At 49.1% G+C, this 21,698-nt stretch overlaps 2 protein-coding genes across 2 annotated transcripts; one reads left to right on the forward strand and one right to left on the reverse strand.

The window, feature by feature from the left end:
- The first annotated feature begins 384 nt into the window (after window positions 1-384).
- Window positions 385-6,355, forward strand: LOC120707576 (terminal nucleotidyltransferase 4B-like). Its single transcript, XM_039992494.1, has 13 exons — window positions 385-949; window positions 1,740-1,852; window positions 1,925-1,981; window positions 2,660-2,755; window positions 3,062-3,132; window positions 3,244-3,286; window positions 3,427-3,507; window positions 3,625-3,684; window positions 3,965-4,033; window positions 4,288-4,385; window positions 4,760-4,808; window positions 4,902-4,946; window positions 5,626-6,355. The coding sequence occupies exons 1-13, from the start codon at window positions 400-402 to the stop codon at window positions 6,130-6,132; spliced, it is 1,839 nt and encodes a 612-aa protein (XP_039848428.1). The 5' UTR covers window positions 385-399; the 3' UTR covers window positions 6,133-6,355.
- Window positions 6,356-6,977: 622 nt separating this feature from the next.
- LOC120707577 (PAX-interacting protein 1-like) lies at window positions 6,978-9,313 on the reverse strand. Its single transcript, XM_039992495.1, has 3 exons — window positions 9,160-9,313; window positions 8,747-9,043; window positions 6,978-8,470 (listed from the first exon to the last, which is right to left on the reverse strand). The coding sequence occupies exons 1-3, from the start codon at window positions 9,256-9,258 to the stop codon at window positions 7,289-7,291; spliced, it is 1,578 nt and encodes a 525-aa protein (XP_039848429.1). The 5' UTR covers window positions 9,259-9,313; the 3' UTR covers window positions 6,978-7,288.
- Between the last annotated feature and the right edge of the window lie 12,385 nt (window positions 9,314-21,698).

Below are 21,698 nucleotides of genomic sequence, written 5' to 3' on the forward strand. Positions count from 1 at the left end.
AGCAGCGACTTCGAGAGAGCAGGGAAGAAGGGGGAGGGGGAAAATAGAGAGAGCGAGCGACTTGATATTTCGGTCGGATGGTTATCCACGATATTGCGTCTGGGGTTCGATGGAAATGGATGAAAGATGGAGCAGGCCGTGCGGACGTGCAAACGTACGGCCGGCTGTAAGTAAGTCATTACCTTTTTAAAATGACTTATAATTTGGAACGGAGGGAGTAGTGGAGTACTACCGAGTACTAGGAGATATATAAAGGGAAACTGAAGAAGTCCGCTCTCGGCACGTTTGCTGGGCCGTAGATAAATCTTGCAGACCTACGACCGCCAAAACCCTTTGCAGCAAGCTTACCCGGCCCGTCTTCTCCCCTCCGACCAGCCCGCATCATCTGAAGCCCAATCCATGGCTTGCGAAGCGAAGAACGCGGGGCCTCGGCCGCCTACTCCCCGGAAGCGGAAGAAGGGCAAACGAGCCGCCCCCTCCTCCCCCGCGCCGCCGACAGAAGCGCCCGCCACGGCAGCCCCAGCCGCCATGGAGTCCGAAGCGGACGCCGCCACTACGACCTACGTCTACGACGCTCTCCCGGGGCTGACCCTGGCCTTCTCGCCGGAGGAGGCCCTCGACGACGGAGCCGAGCCCCGGCCGGCCCCCGCCGCCGCGGGGCAGGACGGGGATGATGCTACCGCGACCTACGCCGTCTTCCGCAACGAGATAACGGCGGCTGGGGATGCTCTCGTGGACATTCCCGCGGCGGACTTCTTCTCGCTTGACGTCTCCGCCTCTGCCTCCGTCGAGGCCGAGCGGGCCTCTCCGCAGGCCCCGGCGTCCGCGGCCGCGGCGGCGACGCCCTCGAGCTCCCGCGCTGCGGAGGAGCAGCCAGCGCAGGGGTCGGAGCGCGCGTGGTTCCGGGGAGGGAGGCGGTTCAGGAGCCCCATGCTGCAGCTACACAAGGGTGAGGATTTTTTTTTACTGCTCTGGGTAGTGGATTTCTGTTGCTTCCTGCGAAGCTACTTAATTGCTTTGATGAGCTTATAGAGTAAATTTTGAAAGCCTAGTTTAGAATGTGTAGCAGGGTTTGGCTATGGATCTCAGTTTCAGCTTTGCCAGTGGTGTTTTCCTTATTGGTGTACTTTTGATTTTGAGATAATTTGAATTTTGTGGCTCGCTATGTCAAAATGAGTTGTGGCTTACTGTAGTTATTGATTGAATGACATGATCAGAGATAATCTGCATATGTGATGCATTGAGTGTACTGAATAACAGAATAGGTGCTTGGGAATTGTGGTAATATACATGTCTGGTCTGTCTACAACCTTCATGATGTATTCTGTGCGGTTGATGACTAGGTGTAATGACATCCTTAGAAGTTATTGATTCTAAATGATGATTAAAGATAATCTCTGTAGTGGCATTCTTGTATTAAAGATGGACAAAGTATTGAGAGAAATTGTGATGTTGAATAGTGACTTTTGTGGTTTAAGTGGAGTAAGTAGAAATTTTGTTATATACCATCTCAAGGATCAGTCTTATGGAAAAAGTAGTGAAGCTATGTTATAGAGTTGATCCAGGCCTGCAAATCAAAATTTCTGTTAGAACTTGATCCAGGCCTTCAAATCAAATTTACTTCTAGGACTTGCACTAAATATGACTTGAGATCAGTAAAACCTCGTAGCTATATTCATTGTTTCGAAATTGAGAATTTAACTGATGCATTGCTTATAAATATTAACTATTTTCTGCAGAGATTCTCGACTTCTGCGATTTTATCTCACCTTCTACTGAAGAGCAATCTTCACGGACAGCTGCTGTGCGAGCTGTCTCCGATGTTGTCAAACATATATGGCCTCAGTGCAAGGCAAGTGAATTCTCTTGTGCTTGTTAGCAGATAGCTTTGAACTATTTGGTCATTCCCAGTTTTGCATGGCAGGTGGAAGTCTTTGGATCTTTCAGAACAGGGCTCTATCTACCAACAAGTGATATTGATGTAAGCATTTTTCATTTTCTCCTCTTATCTAGATTTCTACCTTGGCAAATCACTTGCCTTCCCCTGTTCTGTATTAGTTGCTGGAGCATAGTGCTTCCTTTGTTAGAACAAAATTCTTCTTCTCTATCCTACTACGGTAAAGAGCTGAAGATTTGCTTTCATGACATGTCTTCTAATTCTGTTTTGTACAAAAGGCAAGGCCCTTATAGGTTATAGCTCTAACTATTGATTATCGGATATAAAAGCAATAGAGAGCATTTGGTACCTGATCATAAAGAAGAATAGATATGAGATAATGGAAAAATAACGAGAGAGGAGTAATACATATTAGCAGAACAAAGTATGCCTTCTGTTATCCCATTTGCAGAAATGCAACATAATTGCCTGAGAGAGAGTCTAAAGAGTGAGATATGTGGCTGTTAGCACTAGGAATATTAGACCTAGGTTAGATGGACATGCCATGTTTTCATGGACATATTTCACCTCTTAATTGCACTAGCTAATTTGATATCAAGCGTGAGATACTTTCTTTCTTGACAAAGGAAGTTTCTGGGTATGTCAGCTATGGCTTTTTATAAGCTTGCACTTCCATCTTTCACCTGGAAACATATTTTCATATATCTTCTTTTTTACGAGATGCTTACGCATTTATCTGTTCACATTGGTTTATTGCTGCAGGTTGTAATATTTGATTCCGGAGTTAAGACTCCTCAACTTGGCCTATATGGTCTTGCTAAAGCATTGTCTCAGAAAGGTGTTGCTAGAAAGATACAGGTCCCAGCTTTCACCCTGCTTTAATCTGTTAAGTTAGCATCCCTGCAAGTTCCTTTTCTGGTTTGTGAACTGCATATTACAAGATTTTCTGGAGGATAAAATGCTATTTTCTCACCGATGAAGGAACAAGACAATTTTTATTCAGTTGCAATGAGCAGCCGAAATGATCACGGTTTAATTTTTTAGCTACCAAACTCCATTTTTGGAAGCTATCGCCATTCTTTTCTGTGCTTTCCACTTTTGCCAACTAGTTGGATACTAAGTTGCTTATTTTGTTGATATGCCAATGCTTTTCTTGTATCACAGGTAATAGCAAAAGCACGTGTGCCAATTGTGAAGTTTGTGGAAACAAAGAGTGGAATAGCTTTTGATATCAGGTTCAGTTTTGTTTTCTCATTTAGTCAAACCAATAGTCCTTGCATTTTTATTTTTATTTTCTTTTTTGCCAGACTGCCTCTTTGTGTAATACATACGCTTTTCTGTTCCAGCTTTGATATTGATGGCGGGCCACAAGCAGCAGACTTCATCAAGGTACCTGTTCAGATGAAACAACTAACTAGTCCATTATGGAACACAGCACGTACTCTGTTGAAGCTAACCTATGGCAGATGATTATATGCAGTTTGGTTCACCTGATTCTTTTAACCAATCTCTTTCATTTTGTACTGTAGGATGCTGTGAAGAAGTTACCTGCTTTAAGACCTTTATGTATGATTCTGAAGGTTTTTCTGCATCAAAGAGAGCTTAATGAGGTAACATTCAACTAAAAATGGTGACTAGTTGCTCATTTTCTTAATTATAAAAGGTTGTTATATAGAATTGTTGGGTCGACTCAGATTTTCTAGTGACCACTGTACTCTTTTTGGTAGGTCTATTCAGGTGGAATTGGGTCATATGCCCTTCTCACAATGCTGATCACACATCTACAGGTGAAATAAAATTACTGACCTGATCTGTCTATATTTGAAAGTTGCAAAGAAATCCTTAAAAAACAACTGAAAGCGCAATAAGGTGTTTTTTTATAATATAGTTATGCTCTCAAAACTGCCCCTAATGTATTAAACGAATCAGATGTAAGCCTTTTTAACACAATTATCTCAACTGCATCATACTTTCTGGTAGTGTCATTGTTTATTTACTTGAAATCTGCAACCTGAGGATTCATGCTTTCAGATATATTATTTACACCAAGTATTTATTCTCTTTTAGTTGATGTGGGGTGGGAAAGATATTCTGGGGTATCGTCAGCCCAAGGAGAACAATTTGGGAATTCTTTTGGTAAGTAATACGTTTCTTCTTTATGGACAATTGATATTTTTTGCTCGTAATACTTTCATATTGGCCCACTGCGTACACTGAGCTTTGCAGTGTCCTACTTTTAATGTCTTTTCTACTCCATTGGAGAAACATGGCGCTTCACTGCAGTGTCCTACTTTTAATGCCCTTTCTACTCCATTGGAGAAGCATGGCGCTTCACTTTGTGATGAAGATATGGAAGTACACCACTTATTATTTGCTCCCTTTTTCTGCAGGTCAAGTTTTTTGATTTTTATGGACGCAAGTTGAACCATTATGATGTTGGAATATCTTGCAACTCTGCAAATACCTTCTTTTTAAAAAGTGATAAAGAGTAAGCCAGTGATTTTGCTAGATGGTTTTATGCCGGATGGATAAATCTACTAACTGCTGTGACTGTGATTGGATCATTGTTCGATAGTCTTGTTCATCTGTATTTGCGTTCCATGTTTCCCTATATTTCCAAACTAGCAGTATTTAAGGAACAACATATATCATTTTTTCGGTAACTGTTTAAAAATGGTTTATTGTTTTTTTGTAGATTGGTAGTTTCTTATGCAAATTTTATTAATAATTGATTTTTTTGGTCAGGTGGTAGGTTGAAAATTAGTCTCTAAGTTCTAACCCTATTGTTCACACCTAAGTTCCATTTGTTTTACTGGTCCATCTCTTCTATTCACTGATCCTATTTCAAATATGCTTTTGTAGCTTTATGAATCTTCAGCGGCCCCATCTTTTAGCTATTCAGGATCCCATGGTAGGATCTCTGTCCAATGTCCATTCTTCACCTAGATTAAATAACTTGAGCATCTTCAGTTGCAAATTTACATATTCAAATTGTGATGTCCAGGCACCAGATAATGATATTGGAAAGAATTCGTTTAACTACTTCAAGGTAATTGTTCTATTTCTATCAAGGTGGACCCGTTCTTCTGTCTCCCATTTTGTCATTCCATGGATACGATAGCTGGAATTCGTTTCGATGATTTAATTCATTTACTCTTACACTTTCTTATTAATAACTATTGATAAAATGCTCTTATCTTAAATGTGTTTGGTTTCTTTGCTGGTTCATCATGGGAATATGCTATGGAATGACATTTTCATGGTACTATCCATTCAAGAATCAGGAATGGCCATGTATGGATGGTTTAGTTTGGTCTCTAGCTGATAGCATCAGTTCCTGACTAGAACTGGAAACCTACTCCTTTCAAAAAAAAAAAAAAGAACTGGAAACCTACTATTTCTTTTAATGTTGGAACGAATATGCTACTTATCATCACTTCATCAGTTTGAACTTTGAAGTGAAGCTTCTTTAAGAAACTGCTAGGCAGTGTACAAATAACTCACAGCAATCCAGGTCCATATACCCACAGGGTAATAGGGTGCTTTATTCCCTTCTCTTGTTACCATCCAGGTTGCTTACACCAAGTCATCTCCCCCTAATTTGCATTATATATTAACTGACTAGGTATTTGCATTTTACCTATGGTACTATTTCTCTGGAATCTTTTGACATAAGAAAACTTTGCGTACTGGACTTCTGATGAATAAAATCTTTAATCATGCTTTAGGTGAAGTCAGCATTTTCGAAGGCATACTCCGTGTTAACTGATGCAAACTTGATTACAAACTTGGGGCCTAAGAGGAGCATTCTGGGTACCATTGTCAGACCTGATTCGGTTCTCCTTGACCGAAAAGGCTGGAACGATGAAGATAAGTTGCCTGACATGTTAACGGAACCCTGGGAACCGGTTACCCGGCAGTTTGACAGTGAGAATGATGTAGTCTACAATTGGCATGTGATAGATGATGATGAACCATTGCCCAGGAATAGCCAATCCACATCTGAGGACACTAGCTCTTCCCCATCTAAAAAACGGAAGTCCTCCAAATCAAAACAGAAATCGCGAAAGAAGTCGAAAGCTGATTGCTCAGGCAGTAGTAGTTCTGCAAATGGGTTCAAAGAGGATAGAGCGTCCAAGCGGGAAGCAGGAAGCAGCAAACGGAGGAAGGGGCCAAGGGAGTACGACAGATTTACAAATACACTCCCACAATACACGCATGTTAGTAGGTGGTAACTTTTATGGTGGTTGCTAATAGAATTGACAGGCTCCAGCCTGAGAAGAGCATTGTGGTTACATTATTGTACACCTGGCGAAGATAGGCTACCGATGATCATTTGAAGCCCCACTGTATTGTTTGTTTGTCAATCTATTTAACCTCTATCCTTTATGTAACGGATATCAAGCTAAGATTAGTTATATACTTATATAATTTGAAGATGCAGCAATTTTGTGGTAATGGTATCTGTTGCATCATTCGGTGATACTCCCTCCGCTCCAAATTATCTATGCATCTAGATATATACTATGTCTAGATACACAAGTAAAAATCATATTTAGATTTGCCAAAACAACATACAATTTGGAATGGAAGTTCCGTTAGTAAAAATTTATATTCAAATATTGAGATGCCTTGATTGTGGACTGATGACCAAAATAATTGAATGGTACGAAATATTGAGATGCCTTGATTGTGGAATGATGACCAAAATAATTGAATTGTACGAGTAATTTGTGCTAAAGAACATCATTTAGTACAATCTGCCCTCTAGACGATAAGATGAATACATCTGTTTCGTTCTGTGTTTATTGTGCAAGTGATGTTCTGTTTTCATTCTAAATGAAAGTGTCCATTATTACTCGTGACCAACTGTAGCACTTGCATTCTGCAGTAAGCTTTAACTGTTGCTCAATGAATAACTTGGAGCATGCTAAGCAACGAAGATGAAACGAAGTCAATTTAAACTTCCGGACCACAGCTGTGTCTTCGTTCCATGCACAAAACAAACTAGATCAACAGTGACTGATTCTGTGAGAAAGAAGCAGTTGTTAAAAATGAACGTTAAAAGCTACCATCTGACAAGCTGATGTAAACCCGTTATATATTCATATTCATATAAGAAAGGCATAAAATTCAGCACCGGTTACAAGGAGATATGTCCATTAAAAGTTAGGACATATGCCGAAAATCAACACTCAGCTAACCTAGGTTTCTTATTTCAGATTGACCTTCAGCTCAAAAAAAGACAGAAGGATTCGGCTCAATCTGCTGGCTGATGAAAAAAAAGGAGCCAGATGAAATACTCGTATCGTAGACCTGATGAGCTTCCAACTGCAATATGTACGGTAGTAAGTTGTGGAAGCAGTGAAATGTATGATTGCCCATTATCCATTATGCTGACCATTCACGTGGGGATGTTACATTGCTGCCAGCATTAAGCTTATCAACCATGGCAGATTGGGCTGCCGTCACCACCGGGAGTATCTCAATTTGGTCCCGTGGGTACCCTACCACACTGGCTGTTTCAACCATATTTCCAAATGGATGATTGTGCACAACCTGCTGTCCCAAGTGATGAAACGCCGTAGGAGCAGTAGCTGGAGGTTGAGGCAGAACAGCAACCAAAGTTGCAGGGCAGTTAGAAGGGTTCTTGTATGCGGAGCTATAGGTCTGCCCATTTCCTTGAACAGCATAAGATGCAACACTACAGTGACTGGGGTGGCTTGGTTGCGGACAGAGGCCCTGGCTGTGTGCCTGCAGAGGTGGCTGCTGCTGCTGGATATTATGATCAGCCACTGGAAGCAAAATCGTGTTTCCTTGGCCATAAAACGAATGGGCGACTTCATGATGCTTCTGCTGCAGCGAAGAGTATGGAGGCTGTCCAGCCACACTTCTTGAAATTGGCTCAGAGTTAGCATTGACAGGCTTCTGGGAACAGTATGAAGGATACAAGGGCGTGACTTGAGGAGCACTCTGAGACTGAGGAGACGACGATTGTTGTTGAACAATCTGGCGCGGAACTTGCTGAATGATGTACTGCTGCTGTTGCACCATGGGCTGTTGGGAATGCCATGTGTGCGAATCAACCTGCTGGGTAGGCATCTGGGGCCTATGATTCTGTGGTTGAGGGTACAATTCAGTTGAATGACTAGACTTCTGAGGTTGCTCAACCGCAACCCTGGCTTCAGGATTCTGGACAAGTGGCTGCACAACTTGAACCAAAGGTTCCTCCGTGCATTTGGCATGATCCTGGCTTTGCACATAGTACACAGGAGCTTGGTTCAGCTGCTGCTGGTCATGCTGCGTGCTCAAAGAGACCGGCACCAGGTCCTGCAGAACAAACCCGTTGCTGCTTTGGACCTGGACCGCAGGGGATTGCATCCCATTAACTTGGTGAATCGGCAAAAGGGCAACCTCATGCTTCGGGGCTTGTGTGCTGTGGTCGAGCATGGAGAAACCAGTGGCTTCACTCTTCTGAGAAGGCACCTCATGTGCTATTTGAAGTTTGCTCAGTTCTTTCGGAGTTTCAGCTAAATCTTGCCTGTCCTGAAGGATCTGCACAGATTTGTGGACCTGGCGACCAAAATGCAGATCTAATTATCAAAGATGCTATGTAAATCTCATCCAGGGACAGTGAGTTGACTCCAAGGATTGTACAATCGTGCGGGGAAAGAAACAAACTGTAACTCTTTAGGCATTGTACACAAAACATAAGTGGAATTCCAAATCTCACTGTTACATTTGAAGTTTGAACTACCCCGCGGCATTACGGAAATAAATCACTACTCCAGGAACCAATTGGTGCACCCATGTGTTCCCGGATCCGAAAGGCACGGAGAAGGCACGCACCTGTCTGAGGTTCTTGTCGATGCACCTGAAGTTGGCGGTGCTCTCGCTGTGGTAGTCCATGACGTCGCTGCGGAGCTCCCCGATGGACCTCTCGAGCTTGTAGCAGTAGAGCTCGAGCTGCGAGAGCCGCCCGCCGATGCCGTCAAGCGAGTGCAGCAGCGCGTCGGCCTGCTTCCGCATGCACTCCTCGACGGCCGCCATGACGGCGTCCTTGGGGTAGAAGCCGCCGTCCTGCTGCTGCTGCTGCAGCAGCGGCTGCGCGTAGACGCCGACGAACGCCGGGGCCGCCATCTCGTCCTGCGCAACCAACCAACAAAGCCGTCCTCTCGCTCTCGGATGCCGGGAAAAAAAAATCGAAATCACGAGGCCGCCGGGCGAGGCGGGCAGCGGGAGCCGGAGCGAGCGCGGCGTACCTCGCGGCGGCGTGGGTGGTCGAAGGAGCAGCGCGCGTCGGGGGGCAGGCCGAAGGCGCCGGAGACGGAGGCGGCGGCGGGGCGCGCGGGGGAGGCCATGCGTGGGCTAGGGTTTTGGGCCGGCGCAGTGTGGTGGGGCGGGGCCGGGGGGTGAGGGGGAGCTGGGAAATGGGAACCCGAAGCGGGAGGAGGAATGGGCGGGGTTTTTACATTTTTAACATTATAATGGATGTCACTTATCAGATTATCACTATTATCACTTTTAAAATGGCACCTACAACTATATCAGTAGAGAGAGATTTGAGTTACAATTTTACCACATTTATTGATGTGTCACGCCACACTAGTCTCACACGCAGGCGCCTGTTATGTCCTCTTTGTCCCTGATCTGATCCTCTCTCCCCCTCTGACGGATGGGTCCCGCAGCTCATCTCACTTTCATGTGGACCGCACATGTAAGTTCTGTCTCCTACCTTTGGCGCATGAAGCCCGAGGGCCAATGGCCGCCTGAAGCCCGGGCCGGCGAGCTTCATCAGGTGGTGCAGGTGGCCGTGCGATGTCCGAGATGGCCTTGTCCTCTACTGCAAGCGCTTTGTCACTATTAGGGGGCAGGGGGCAGGGCGCTTGTCCTTGGACCTCGCGGTGTGCGACCCCTTGTCCTGGGGGTATTTGTTGCTGCCACCCATGACCGACGACTTGCTTGCCTCCGTAGGCTGCGATCCGTGCCGGGCCCGGCCACGAGCGGGGCCTCGACGCGGGACGCCGCAGCGGCGATGGCGCGATGCCGGCAGCGGCGGGACGTGCTGGAGGCGTGCAGGATCCTGTACGGGGCGGCGTTGGTGCCCGCGCTACGGCTGATGCACGAGTACGCGGCGGCACAGAGCTGGGGCGCCATGCGCGCTGCTGCCGTTGACCAGACAGGTCGGGATTGGGGGCGACGCCGCGCTTGCGGGCACGGGATCCGCGACGGCCGCAGCCGGGATGGCCGGAGCCAATCGCGATTCGCGAGTTCGACCAGCTCTCCACCATGCCGGTGTTGGGACTCGCTCTCCGAAGTTCGCCGGCCCAGGCTTCAAGCGGCCATTGGTCGTCGGTCTTCAGGTGCTGGAGGTAGGAGACGGAACTTCCATGTGGGGCCCACATGGAAGTGAGTTGAGCTACGGTACCCAGCTGTCAGAGAAGGAGAGAGAGGAGCAGATCAAGGGGCAACGAGGACATTTCACCCGAGTTTGCTGACAAGGCGCTAGTGCGTGGGGCTGGCGTGGCGTGCCATGTCAGCAAATATGGTAAAAATGTAACTCAAATTTTCCTCCACTGGTATAGTTGTATGTGCCATTATAAGAGTGATAATTTGATGAGTGTCATCTGTTATAATGGTAAAAATGTAAAAACCCCAAAGAGAGGGAGGGAGAGGAGTGCAAGCTAAGCAGGAAAAAAGCAGCAGGGTAATGTAAAACCGCTGGTAGTAGTGTGTGTGAAGAGAGGTGGAAAAAAAAAGTGGAAACAGAGAAGGCAAGCAAAGCGGAGGTGGAGAGGCTCTCTACTCTAGTCTACTGGAGGCGAGAGCGGTGGTGGGGCTGTGCTGTGCCCTGTGGAGTTCGAGGGGGGGCGCGCGGGGGAGGAATAAAAATGCGGGCACTGGGCAGCGCCGAGCAAGTGGGGGCAGCGAGCGTGGTGGGATGGGCCTCGGAGGGCGAGACGCACGGGGCCGAAGCCGCCGAGCTTCAGAGCTCGGCGGAGCCCCGTCCACATGCGGGGGGCTGCGAGATGAGATCTGGCGAAATCTGGTGGGCGGTGTCGCGCCGCGCCACCGCGCTGCACGCGCGAGCCGGCGTGGGATTCAGCGGTGGCGGTGGATAGATAGGGGTCGAAGGGGAGGGGTGGCCGGGAGGGTGTGGACTGTGCACCGAGACCGAGAGGGACACCAACGTGCCCGCGCGCGCCCGTGCTCGGCCGCTGGTCAGTGGTCAGTTCAGCTGGTGGCTTGGTGCGGGTGGGACGGGACGCCGGGGGGCGACGCGATCGGTTCCCGATGACGGGTTTGTTCGGGGGTGCCTCCGTCGCTGGCCGCCTCGTGCGCCATGTGCGGGATTAACAACTGAGCGGATCAGGCACGGCCCGGGCAGGGGCCTTGCATTGCCCAAGGTTACTGCGGTTCCAAGTTTCCTTTGGTTGGTGGTTTGGCGCCCAAGGTTAGAAGCTGGTGACCAGGTCTCATCTGGCTCAGCACACCACAAAAGTTTTATTTTTTTTTTACCAATGTTGCACGTTTCGCTCCCCGATTGGCCGGTTCGCCCTTGGGCAGTGGCCAGTGCGCGGAAACTTTCGGGGTGTTCAAATGGAGAATTTTGAAAAAGATATTAGATTACTAGCGATAATGTACGGCATTTTCGTTTATTTTTGACATATATGTGTGGATCCGCATTTACTGTTTTGTAATGGGGGATGATGCGACCAAATAAAAGTCCATTCAGGAAACATGCTTGAGTAGGAGGCCACATCTAAAAGTAGCCCAAAATGCAAGTCGTGTGTGTTTTACAAGGATGCATCTTCCCTGGCCCGCTTTCGATGCAAAGTGTAAAAAGGCTGCATTCTTTTGCTGTACATGGAGCATTATCTGAAGTTGTGCGTCGAATGTCAATTGAGTAAATTCCCTGTATGCCATTATAAAATTGAGATGATCCCTTATGTGCCATTGAAAATTAGCTGATCCCTTCTATACCATTGTTTTTAATTTTCCATCCCCTCAATGCCATTGCTGTTAACTCTCCCTAACAGATCCGTTAAAGCTTATGGCGAAAAGACCAAAATACCCCTCCGTCACCTTATCCAAAGTGACCAATGAGCTCGCTGCCCCACCGATGGCGTGGCCGTTGCTGCTCGCCGCCGCTGCCCCGAGAGCTCGCTGCGCCGGCCGCCCCACCCCCGCCGCAACCCACCAGAGGAGGAGGAGAGTGGGCTGCCGCCGCTAGTCCTCTCCGTCGTCGCCTTGGGCCGCGTCGAGGCCACCGCCGCCGGCCGCCGTGGTGCTCCCTCCCTTGCCTTCCTCCAGAGCGCGGCCCTGGCAGCTGCTGCTCTGCCTCGGCACCACGGACCGCGCCGCCGACGCCGCTGTCACCGTGGACCTCGGCCTCGCCCAGGGCCCGTCGAGGAGGCCCCCGCAAATAGCCGTCACCGGCGCTGCCACGAAGAAGTAGCCGAGCCGCCGCAGAGGGTGGAGCACCGCAGAGGAAGCGCGCCACGTAGGGAGGAGGGGCGCCGGTGGCCGAGCTCGAGCGCGCCGACGGAGGGAGCAGGGGCCTCCGCCGCCTAGCTGCGTTGGATCCGGCGAGGGGGAGGGAGGAGCCGCCGCCACATCTTCACCTCGCCGCTGCGGCCACGCGCCGCCCACCCTCCGCCGCAGGCCGGCCGCCGCCACGCCGGACGCGCCGTGCAGGTCGTGCCGCGCCACGCAGGCGGGGCAGGCCGCCGCGAAGGCCACTACGCTGGCCATGGGAGGCGAGGCAGGCCGGGCCGCGAGCCGGAGAGGGGGCGAGGAGCGCCGCGCGATGTTCCGGGAGCGGCGAGGGACGTCGTCCGAGCGCCGCGCGCACTCGCTGTGCCCCTGCACTCGCTCTCCGCCGGGCGCCGCCGGCCGCGCGTGCTCGGCGCCGCCGGCCGCGCGCGCTCGCCGCCCCTGCGCGTGCTCGTTGCCGCCGGCCGCGCGCGCTCGCGTGGACGCCGCCCGCCTGCCCTCGAAGGGAGCAGAGGAGGGGCCGGCCGCCGCCGGTGCGGGCCGGTGCCGTCCGCGAGAGGCCGGCCGCCGCCGGTGCGGGCCGTGCGCACGCCGGGGACGAGCGTGCGGCGAGACGGGGCGGAGGCGGAGCCGAGGCCGGGTGGAGAGGCGGCGCCGTGGCCGGCGCGGGACAGCTCCGCCACAGTCGGCGCGAGCCAAGGACGCGTGGGCACCTCTCGCGCGCCGAGGACGCGTGGGCACCTCTCGTGCACGCGCCCCTCCACGCGCGGCTGCAAGGGCCCCCACGCGCCACAGGGAGCTCACGACGGGGCGGATCTGCTGACGGCGAGGCCCCTCCACGCGCGGCTGCACGGGCCTCCCCTTGCGTGCGCAGCTGCTGGCATCGGGGGATAAGGTGACGGAGGGGTATTTTGGTCTTTTCGCCGTAAGCTTTAACGGATCTGTTAGGGAGAGTTAACAGCAATGGCATTGAGGGGATGAAAAATTAAAAATGATGGCATAGAATGGATCAGCTAATTTTCAATGCCACATAAGGGATCATCTTAATTTTACAATGGCATACAGGGAATTTACTCATGTCAATTTGCTTGGTTAATATCGTCATAGGAACGTGCATCTCCTGAACCAGGTGTCGTACTGACGTACTGTCATAGTAGTATAGAGGATTTCCCACACAAAAAAAGTAGTACAAAGGAAGAGGTGAATTTTATTTGTACTAAGTCCGGATCTTGAAATTGGGCATGTGGTTCCATAGGGCTAATGCAGTAGTTAGCTGAAGTTAGTACAGCTTGAGCCCAAGCAAATGTTAATTAAATAAAAAGCTTCGTGGCCACATGTACCCATTTCGTTCTAAAATGTAGGCTGCTGTAAATTTTTGCTAAGTCAAATCTCACCAATTGATCAAATTTATAAAAATGTACTAACGCCTCTAATACAAATAAATGCACTAATAACACTTATTACGTCATGGATTTAACAAAACTGTTTGGACGACGTAATGTTGGTGTATTTCTTTTTTTTCACCCGCAAAAAAAATACTCTTTTTTTATAAACCTGTTCGTAATTAGAAAAAAATGACTTATAATAATAATAAATAAAACTAATAAAATGACTTACATTTTAAAATGAAGAGAGTACACTTGATAACCTCATTAACAGACAGATTTGTTAAACACACAATGCAAGAAAGGGCATCCGTTCTCTGTATATAGCTAGATGAACGTAACTAGTAGTTCTCAAAGAAGCATAAGATGGCGCTATGCCGGTGTGCCATTGGCCCTTTCACCCTGCCGAAAGTCGACCCGGTAGCCAGTGGATAATGAGCTTCCTATAACCGAAGGCTCTAAAACTTATGAATGGAAGCAAGGGACCCGTCACCACCCAAGTGCTACCAGTGTAGTGCGTTTCAAACTGCCATTCCACCAAGTGCTGAAGTGCATGCAAAGTCGGCATCATACACTGAGCCCATGATGGAACACTGCATCATCAACCAACAAATAAAACCTTTTGCATTGGCAGTTGAGGCGGTTGGGAAGCGCATCACATCGTATGATCCCAGTTGCCTAGTGGCCAGGGAGTCAGCGAGATCGTACGTGCCCATTGCATGATCACGGCATCAGCCGGCGAGGGGATCGGATGGCATCCAGATTCCAGATCGGGCGCCTTTTGGCCCGACTGGTGCGAGGTTCGCAGTCGCAGCAAGCGGTTTTCCCGGTAGTTGGCGGCGGCAAATGGCCGACAAATTCCTTGCTTTGCCCATACTTGAACGCTTCCCGGGCCGGCCTCACGCGCGAGGGCACCGACCCACTGTTCCATTCCATCGATCTATCGATCCAAGCTAGGCAGAGCAAAAGCAAAAGATTCTTGCGCCAGTTTTTTATGCCTCGAGTTCGTGCCCCGGCCGGCTACTTGACGTCTTTGATCAGTTGTTTATGACAGTAGCTACGTCTTTGAGGGTACTTTATTATGACATTAGTTAAAGTAGACAATAATATGGATTGCAATATGGAGTTCTGGGATTACTGCATAAGTTCGTTTTTCTTTTCGTTCGTTCAAATCCTGACTAATTTTAACCAATTCATCAACCCGTGCTCCTGCATGGATTAATAATTTCAAGAGACATAAAAAATACAGCCCGTAGATAATAATAATCAAAATTGATAACCTTGGCGTTTCTCTTATTTATTAAATATTTATCTTGATTACTTTGAGCTATATATATAGAACTTATCTTTATTTGGCTGTGATATAGATTTTAGTTAGCAATTACTTTATACATATTTTAATCCATATTAATATTATATTTTCCACGTTGCATCACACCTTTAATCCATATTAATTACGTTAGGTAATTTAGATGTAAATTTAGGAGTACTTCAATTATCTTGTATAATGTCACATTCTGGCTAATTTAGATGAAGACTAACGTAAGTTTTTTCATAATGGTAGAGGTAGATAATTGATGACTAGACATTTCTATTTTTTGTAAGAATTTCTATATTTTTTTAACTAATGTGAAGGCTCCATTATTAGGAGCCTCTAATTAATTACTAAAAAGTGTCCCCAAATACTGATAAGATTAGATGAGATTCGGATGGAATCCGCAGCCCAGAAAGAAAAACATAACTGACATCTCTAACGATAATGATAGCTCCAACCACGTTGATCATGTAATTAAGTATTCACGTATGTATACCAGAGGTCTCATGCACACAGCATAAATGAAAAAGGGATATTCAGATTGAGCACCCGTCAGACTAAAAAAAAAAGATTGAGGCAGTACATCAAAAGACACAACAACATCTCCACTCATTCGTTCAGAAACTCCTGTTATCCACACACACAAACACACTTAAAAGAAAAACTCCAAAGGCGTCTTGACCTTCGGTTTATTATAGCAAAAAAGAACACCGTACCCATAATGCCGCATGATCACGAGACTCCCGGCAAAGCTAGCAGAGGTAGGAGACTTAGGAGTAGGAGGATCCGATGCAGGGATCAGTGATGCTGAGGGTCCGGCCCTCCGGGGCTCAGCCTCTCGGACGCGGCTACGCTGCCGTCTTCTTCCCCAGCAGCCTGGTCACCTTGCCCCAGCGGTGCCGTCGTCACTGCTGCTTCCCCCTGAGCCTGCAGACGGCCCGTCGTCGACAATGCCGCCACGGCCACAGCCGCCTCCGCCCCGGTCCCCACCAGCTGCCGCGCCGCGCCGGCGCCCGGTGAGCACGTGGACACCACGAGCGCCGCCAGCAACAATGCGCTCGTGACAACAACGCCGAGGTGCCTCGCCATCGGTGCCGGGAGCTACCAGTAAGTAACTTACTTGGTTAATTACGTGTGGTACGGGGCAATGCGGAGAGCTCGAGCGGCATTATATAGGCGCCATGGCCGCCGTCGTCGATCGTTGCTCGAGGCAGACTACTCGAGACGCGACGTTGTGATCGACGAGCGCAATCCAAGTTGCCATTGTTATACGCGTCGCGTCACCGTCGACGTAGCCTTCGTCTCAGTGGTGCTAGATCGAGTCTGTGTATGACGCCACGGAGGAGATGCCCGATTGGTCACCCGGCCGTCGGATCTGGCGCTCGATCGATCGAGCGCAAAAGAAGCTGGCTATATGGAGTAGGAGTCCATGTTGGGCTTGAGTGCTTGACTACAATTGTTTGGATGAACTCGAGTGGAGCCTTCCCGAGTTGGGGCCTCGTACGTGAGAACCTAAGTTGCACGGATACGGATACGTGTATCGGTATCGGAAGGATACGGATATGTGGATACGGCAATTTTCTAAAAAACCAGATACGCGGATATATTTACTATTTAAAAAATAAAAATAATAATAATACAGCGCCACAAAGTATTTCCTCCACCAATAATAATAATGGCTTCTCCAGAATGGAGCCAATTCATGTTAGTACCTAGGTATTTCATAAGAAATATGGCACCAGCATATCAACTACTAACTGCGGGTCCCACATATCATACACTTCATTTTTTATCCACCCACTCCCCCACCCCGTCGCACTCCACTCTCTCTCTCTCTCCTCCCTTCACTCTCCCCAGGCCGGCGGTGGCGCTACTCCGGCCTCCCTCGCCGGCACCGGGCTAGACGGCGGCAGGCGCGGCAGGTGCGGCGGGAGGCCATCGGATCTGGTCAACGGCGGGGGCGCGGCGGCCCTCCTTCCTCGTCGCGCTGGATCCCCCTCCCTCCCCCCTGCTCCCTCCCTCGGCGGCCATGGCGGCCGCGGCGCGGGGCAGAGGCGCGGTTCGTGGTGTAGCGGAGGCGCTGGACGGCCCTACTCCCTCATCCTCCCTCGATTTGGGGCGGCGGACGGCCCTGCTCCCTCCTCCTCCCTCGATTCGGGGCGGCGGCGGCCGGAGCCCCTCTCTGGCTCTCTCTCTCCCCGGCGGGCGGCCTCGGCGTGCGACGAGCTCGGCGGCCTCGACGGTCTCGGCGGGTGGCGAGCTCGGCTCGGCTCCGGTGCCCCGCACCTCCATCCTCCCTCCTCCATCCCCCTCCCGCGGCGGATCACGAGCTCGCGCGCTCCTCTCTCTGCTCTCCGATACGGCAACAGATACATATCCAAACCTGAGTTTCAAGGCCCATTGCGGCCTAGTACGCCGATACGCGATGGATACATATCCCCCGCGTATCCCTGGTGTATCCGTATCCGATACGTATCGGATATGGGATACGTGGTCTCCTGGACGTATCGGGGTAATGGAGGTGAGAACGCGGGGATTCGACGATGATGCTCGATACGGTAGTCGTTAGAGACGGATTTCCAGAACGAAGCAGCTTGATTGGAGATTAATTTAGAATGGTATTAGTGCGATCTTCCGTGGTAGGACAAAAACAGGGAGTTGCAGGACCACTCCCCAAGTACCTTCTTCACATTTGCTCATACATATGATCAAATGGCATGAAGAATGGTGCTGATGCAGCCATCACTAGGAAATGCAGCAGGAAAGCCAATAATTAGCTGTGGGTCGAGCCACGCCAAGCCACTTCACCCGGATCAAACAAGTGGTGTACAGAAACTAGCTGGCCAGTCCAGTAGCGTCGTGGCCCTACCACTAAGGCCCACTGCCCACGATGTCAAAGCAAAAACAAGTGTATCACCGCGAAACAGGTTTCCAATACCAATTTTTATTATAAATCTCAACTCATAAATTACGTGCCATCTATAGTAAAACTATAAATATTTTTCAATATGGGTCTTTATTTATTGAACTATCTATACTTAGAACATGCTTATGGTTTCTTTTTTCTTGCGAAGATAAAACCAATTGGCAATACATGGAGATTTTAGTCGATTTTGTGATTGGTGCCTTGCTCATGGTGAACAGGCCACAATCTCATAAACTTCAAATGGTTTACAATTGTCTAAAAAACCTGACTGCAATCACAAATGTTTCACTTGTTTTCTTGTTGCGCAAAAATTCCTAGAATTGTGTGTTATTTTACTTATTGGTTTAATTTAAAAAATGAGGTGCAATTCTGGATTTAAATAGTATCCGACTGAACATGGGCCAGATGCTAAAGGAAAAAAAAGTCATATGGAGAGATATTGAATTCTTAGACTACCATCATTGGAAGTATCAGGTATAAGAAGCAGATGAAGGTTATAATGGGTCAACCAACTACTAATTCATTTTGTTGTTCATCATTGGGATGAGAATCTAATAAACATGTTTTTCCATCACATGACTGAGGAAAATTTGAAACATCACTTTGCCTCACTATCACACGAAAGATATGCTGGCATGACACAATGACAAAAATGGTATATAAATTTTTGGGATGAAAGGGAATCAAGATTCACCGGTATCTCTAGCAGTCCCCCTTTTCACGATAAACTGTCACTATTGGGAAAGAAATACTCCAGCAATTCCTTCAACATCCACCTAGACAGCCCCATAGAGCCAGAGGCGCCCCCATCACTTGCCGCCACCGACGACGTCGACCAACTGGCCGACGATCTCGGCGAAATTCAACTTTCCGATCTAATTGGAAACTATGCGAATTGCCTTAAGACAATAATTCTGTCACACCCTAAAATTTTTGAATTTCAGGTTGTGATTAAAATTAAAAAAAACAACAATTTTCTCACAATTTTAAAATTTTCTCAACATTTATTTTTCTTCACAGAGAATTTAGTGTAAAAGAAAATAAATATTGGTTGTTTTTCAAATTAAATGATGTTGTTCTTATGGTGATGCATTCATGTCATATGCTTAGTGTTGTTGAGTGTGAAAACCTTTCAAAACGTGTTCTATCATCAAAAGTTCTTCCCGGGAATTTTCCAGATTTTTCTGGATTCTTTTCCCATTTTCCCTAGAGAAAACTCTAATTTTTAGAGGCTCTTCCAAATCTTCTCATGAGCTCCAAATATTTTATTTGAGTTAGTTAGGTCCCAATATATTTCTAGGATTTTTCCTAGAATTTTCGGGCCATTTGGAATATTTTTCGGACTTTAAATATGAATTCTAGATTTTGCTAGAATTATTTTAATTTCGAAATAATTAATTCCGAATTTTAAATGGGCTAAGTCTATCAAAAGTACATAAATCTCTAATGGACCTAAAGGGCCCATTCGTGTGTTCCCTAATGGGCTAAAGGCACGTAAAGCCCATTAGCATGGGAGAGAGGTTTAGTACCACCTTGCTAGTTGATGTGGGATGGTGAGACTTTTCTCCCTATATATTAAACCAATCTCTCATGGGAGCTCCACACAAAAATATAGACTACTCATAGGGAGGCTTCTTGTTTGGGAATCCCTAAAATAATCTTTTCCACAGAATCCCACCATCCTCCGCATCCGTGCATCTCCGGTGAAATCCGACACCACCCTAGTGCTCAGCTTGTCGTCCTCTTCGTCGTGGTGTCTTCCTTCTCGCGAGTCGTCGCCATTTCGCCGTCGACCCCGTGCCTTCTCCTCGACAAGTTCACCGCTCCAGAAGTTTCGCAAGGTAGCAAGGGAGCTCTCCGACCCTTTTTTCCCCTCCCCTTCTCGCTCCTGCGCACGCGCCCGCGACCACCGGCTCTGCTCCGCCGCCGCTCGCCACAGAGCCGCCTCACCGCCGCTGGTCCGCCGTGTAGAGGCCGCAATCGCGTTCCTGGCGTCGCGCGCTACCTCTCCGTGCAAAACCCGCTTTGAACCGATCCGGAATCGCGTTATGGCGAAACGCCGGCGAGCCCCGCTGCGGTCTGCTTGCCGCCAGCGCCCATGCTGCCGCTCCGTTCGCCGCTGGCGACTCCCAGCGCCGCCCGCACCACCTGAGCCGACCCGAGCCACCAGCTGCAAGCTGTGCGAGACGAGCCGAGCCGCCCGCCTGCCTATCCGCCGTTAGATCGTGATCCGATGGATCAAATTAGATCTAACCCAAGTTGTCGGTACCCTGTAACAGGGATACCCACTCTTACTGCAGCAAGGCAGGACCCGCGCAGTTACCCGTAGCTGCGCGGGAAAGATGGAGTAGCCAGGCCCCACAGGCCAGGTTTTTCCCTCACCAGGCCAACGGCCCCGTACCGTTCCCCGCCTGAGGATGGGTCCGGTGACGCCACGTGTCTACACAAAAGGGAAGCTCCGAGCTGACCGCCGAGGCCTCGGACCCCCAGAGGGGTCCGGGACCTCCTGCGCCCGTCCGGACGCCCCTCACCGAGTAGGGGTCCGGAGCCGCCGCGTGTCCCGGAGACGTGAGGTTGTGCGCGAGTCTTCCGCAGGAAGACTCGCCCACCTACCGCATTTAATGCGATGGACAAGGCGTGCTCTGCCGCCGCGGCACACAAGACAGCCTTTTGTCAGGCCCCGCTGCACGCCGCGTATTACCAAGGAGCACAGTGGAGCCGCCTGAGCCGCGCCCGCGCAGAGCCCGTCTGCCGCGTTAAATGGATGCGACGGCTCGGCACTTTTCCATCATGCCACCTACGCCGCTCCCTACACAGCCGCTCAGCTACGTAACAGGCGATGCTACTAGCTGCGTCGGGCTCCGTCTCGACAAGACAGCGCCAAGACATGATGGACGGAGGGCTCCGGGAGCAAGCGAGCGAATCCAAGAGAGAGATCTCCTTCGCCTGCAACGCCATAATGTATGAACACCCCGTTATTTTATATCGCATCGTTGGACCCACCTGTCGGGGATCCAACAGCCGTGTACGCGCCCCCTTGAGATATAAAAGGGAGGTGCCCGCTGTGCACAGGACAATCTCCACAATCCAGACAGGCTGAAACTCTCGCACCTTCTCACTCTCGTGGGAAGGCAATACAACACACAGTGGACGTAGGGTATTACGCTCCGGCGGCCCGAACCACTCTAAATCTTGCTGTGTTCATCGAGTTCTTGAGGAAGATTGATCTAAGACTAGCTAACCCCCGAGTACACACCCTCTGGGCTAGGGCGGGTGCCTTCCGCCACCCGGCTGTGGTTTGCAGCACCACGACACAAGTCAATACCGGTCAACCATAGTCAGTTTTGCAAAGAAGCCCCCCAGTTTCTAGGAAATCAACCCGCGGTCCCCTCCAGTTCAAAAATAATTACAAATTAGCCCTTGGTTTTATGTTTAGACCCCTGGACTTTTCTGAAATAGAACCCGCCGTCCAGGAGATAGAGTTTTGCATGCTAACCCCTGTAGTTTAGGTTTAATCTTGTTTTAGTCCTTGATTTCTTCAGATCTAGCCCCAAGAAGCTCTGTTCTCTTACAAATAAGTTCTTGGAACCTTGTTTTAGCTATAACTTCTTCGTTTAGCTCCGTTTTCATCGATTCTTGCGCTCACGTGATCCTTGTGACGTGTGCAATAGCTTTATA

The sequence above is a fragment of the Panicum virgatum genome, chromosome 5K (genome assembly GCF_016808335.1).
Source record: "Panicum virgatum strain AP13 chromosome 5K, P.virgatum_v5, whole genome shotgun sequence".
Lineage (NCBI taxonomy): Eukaryota > Viridiplantae > Streptophyta > Magnoliopsida > Poales > Poaceae > Panicum > Panicum virgatum.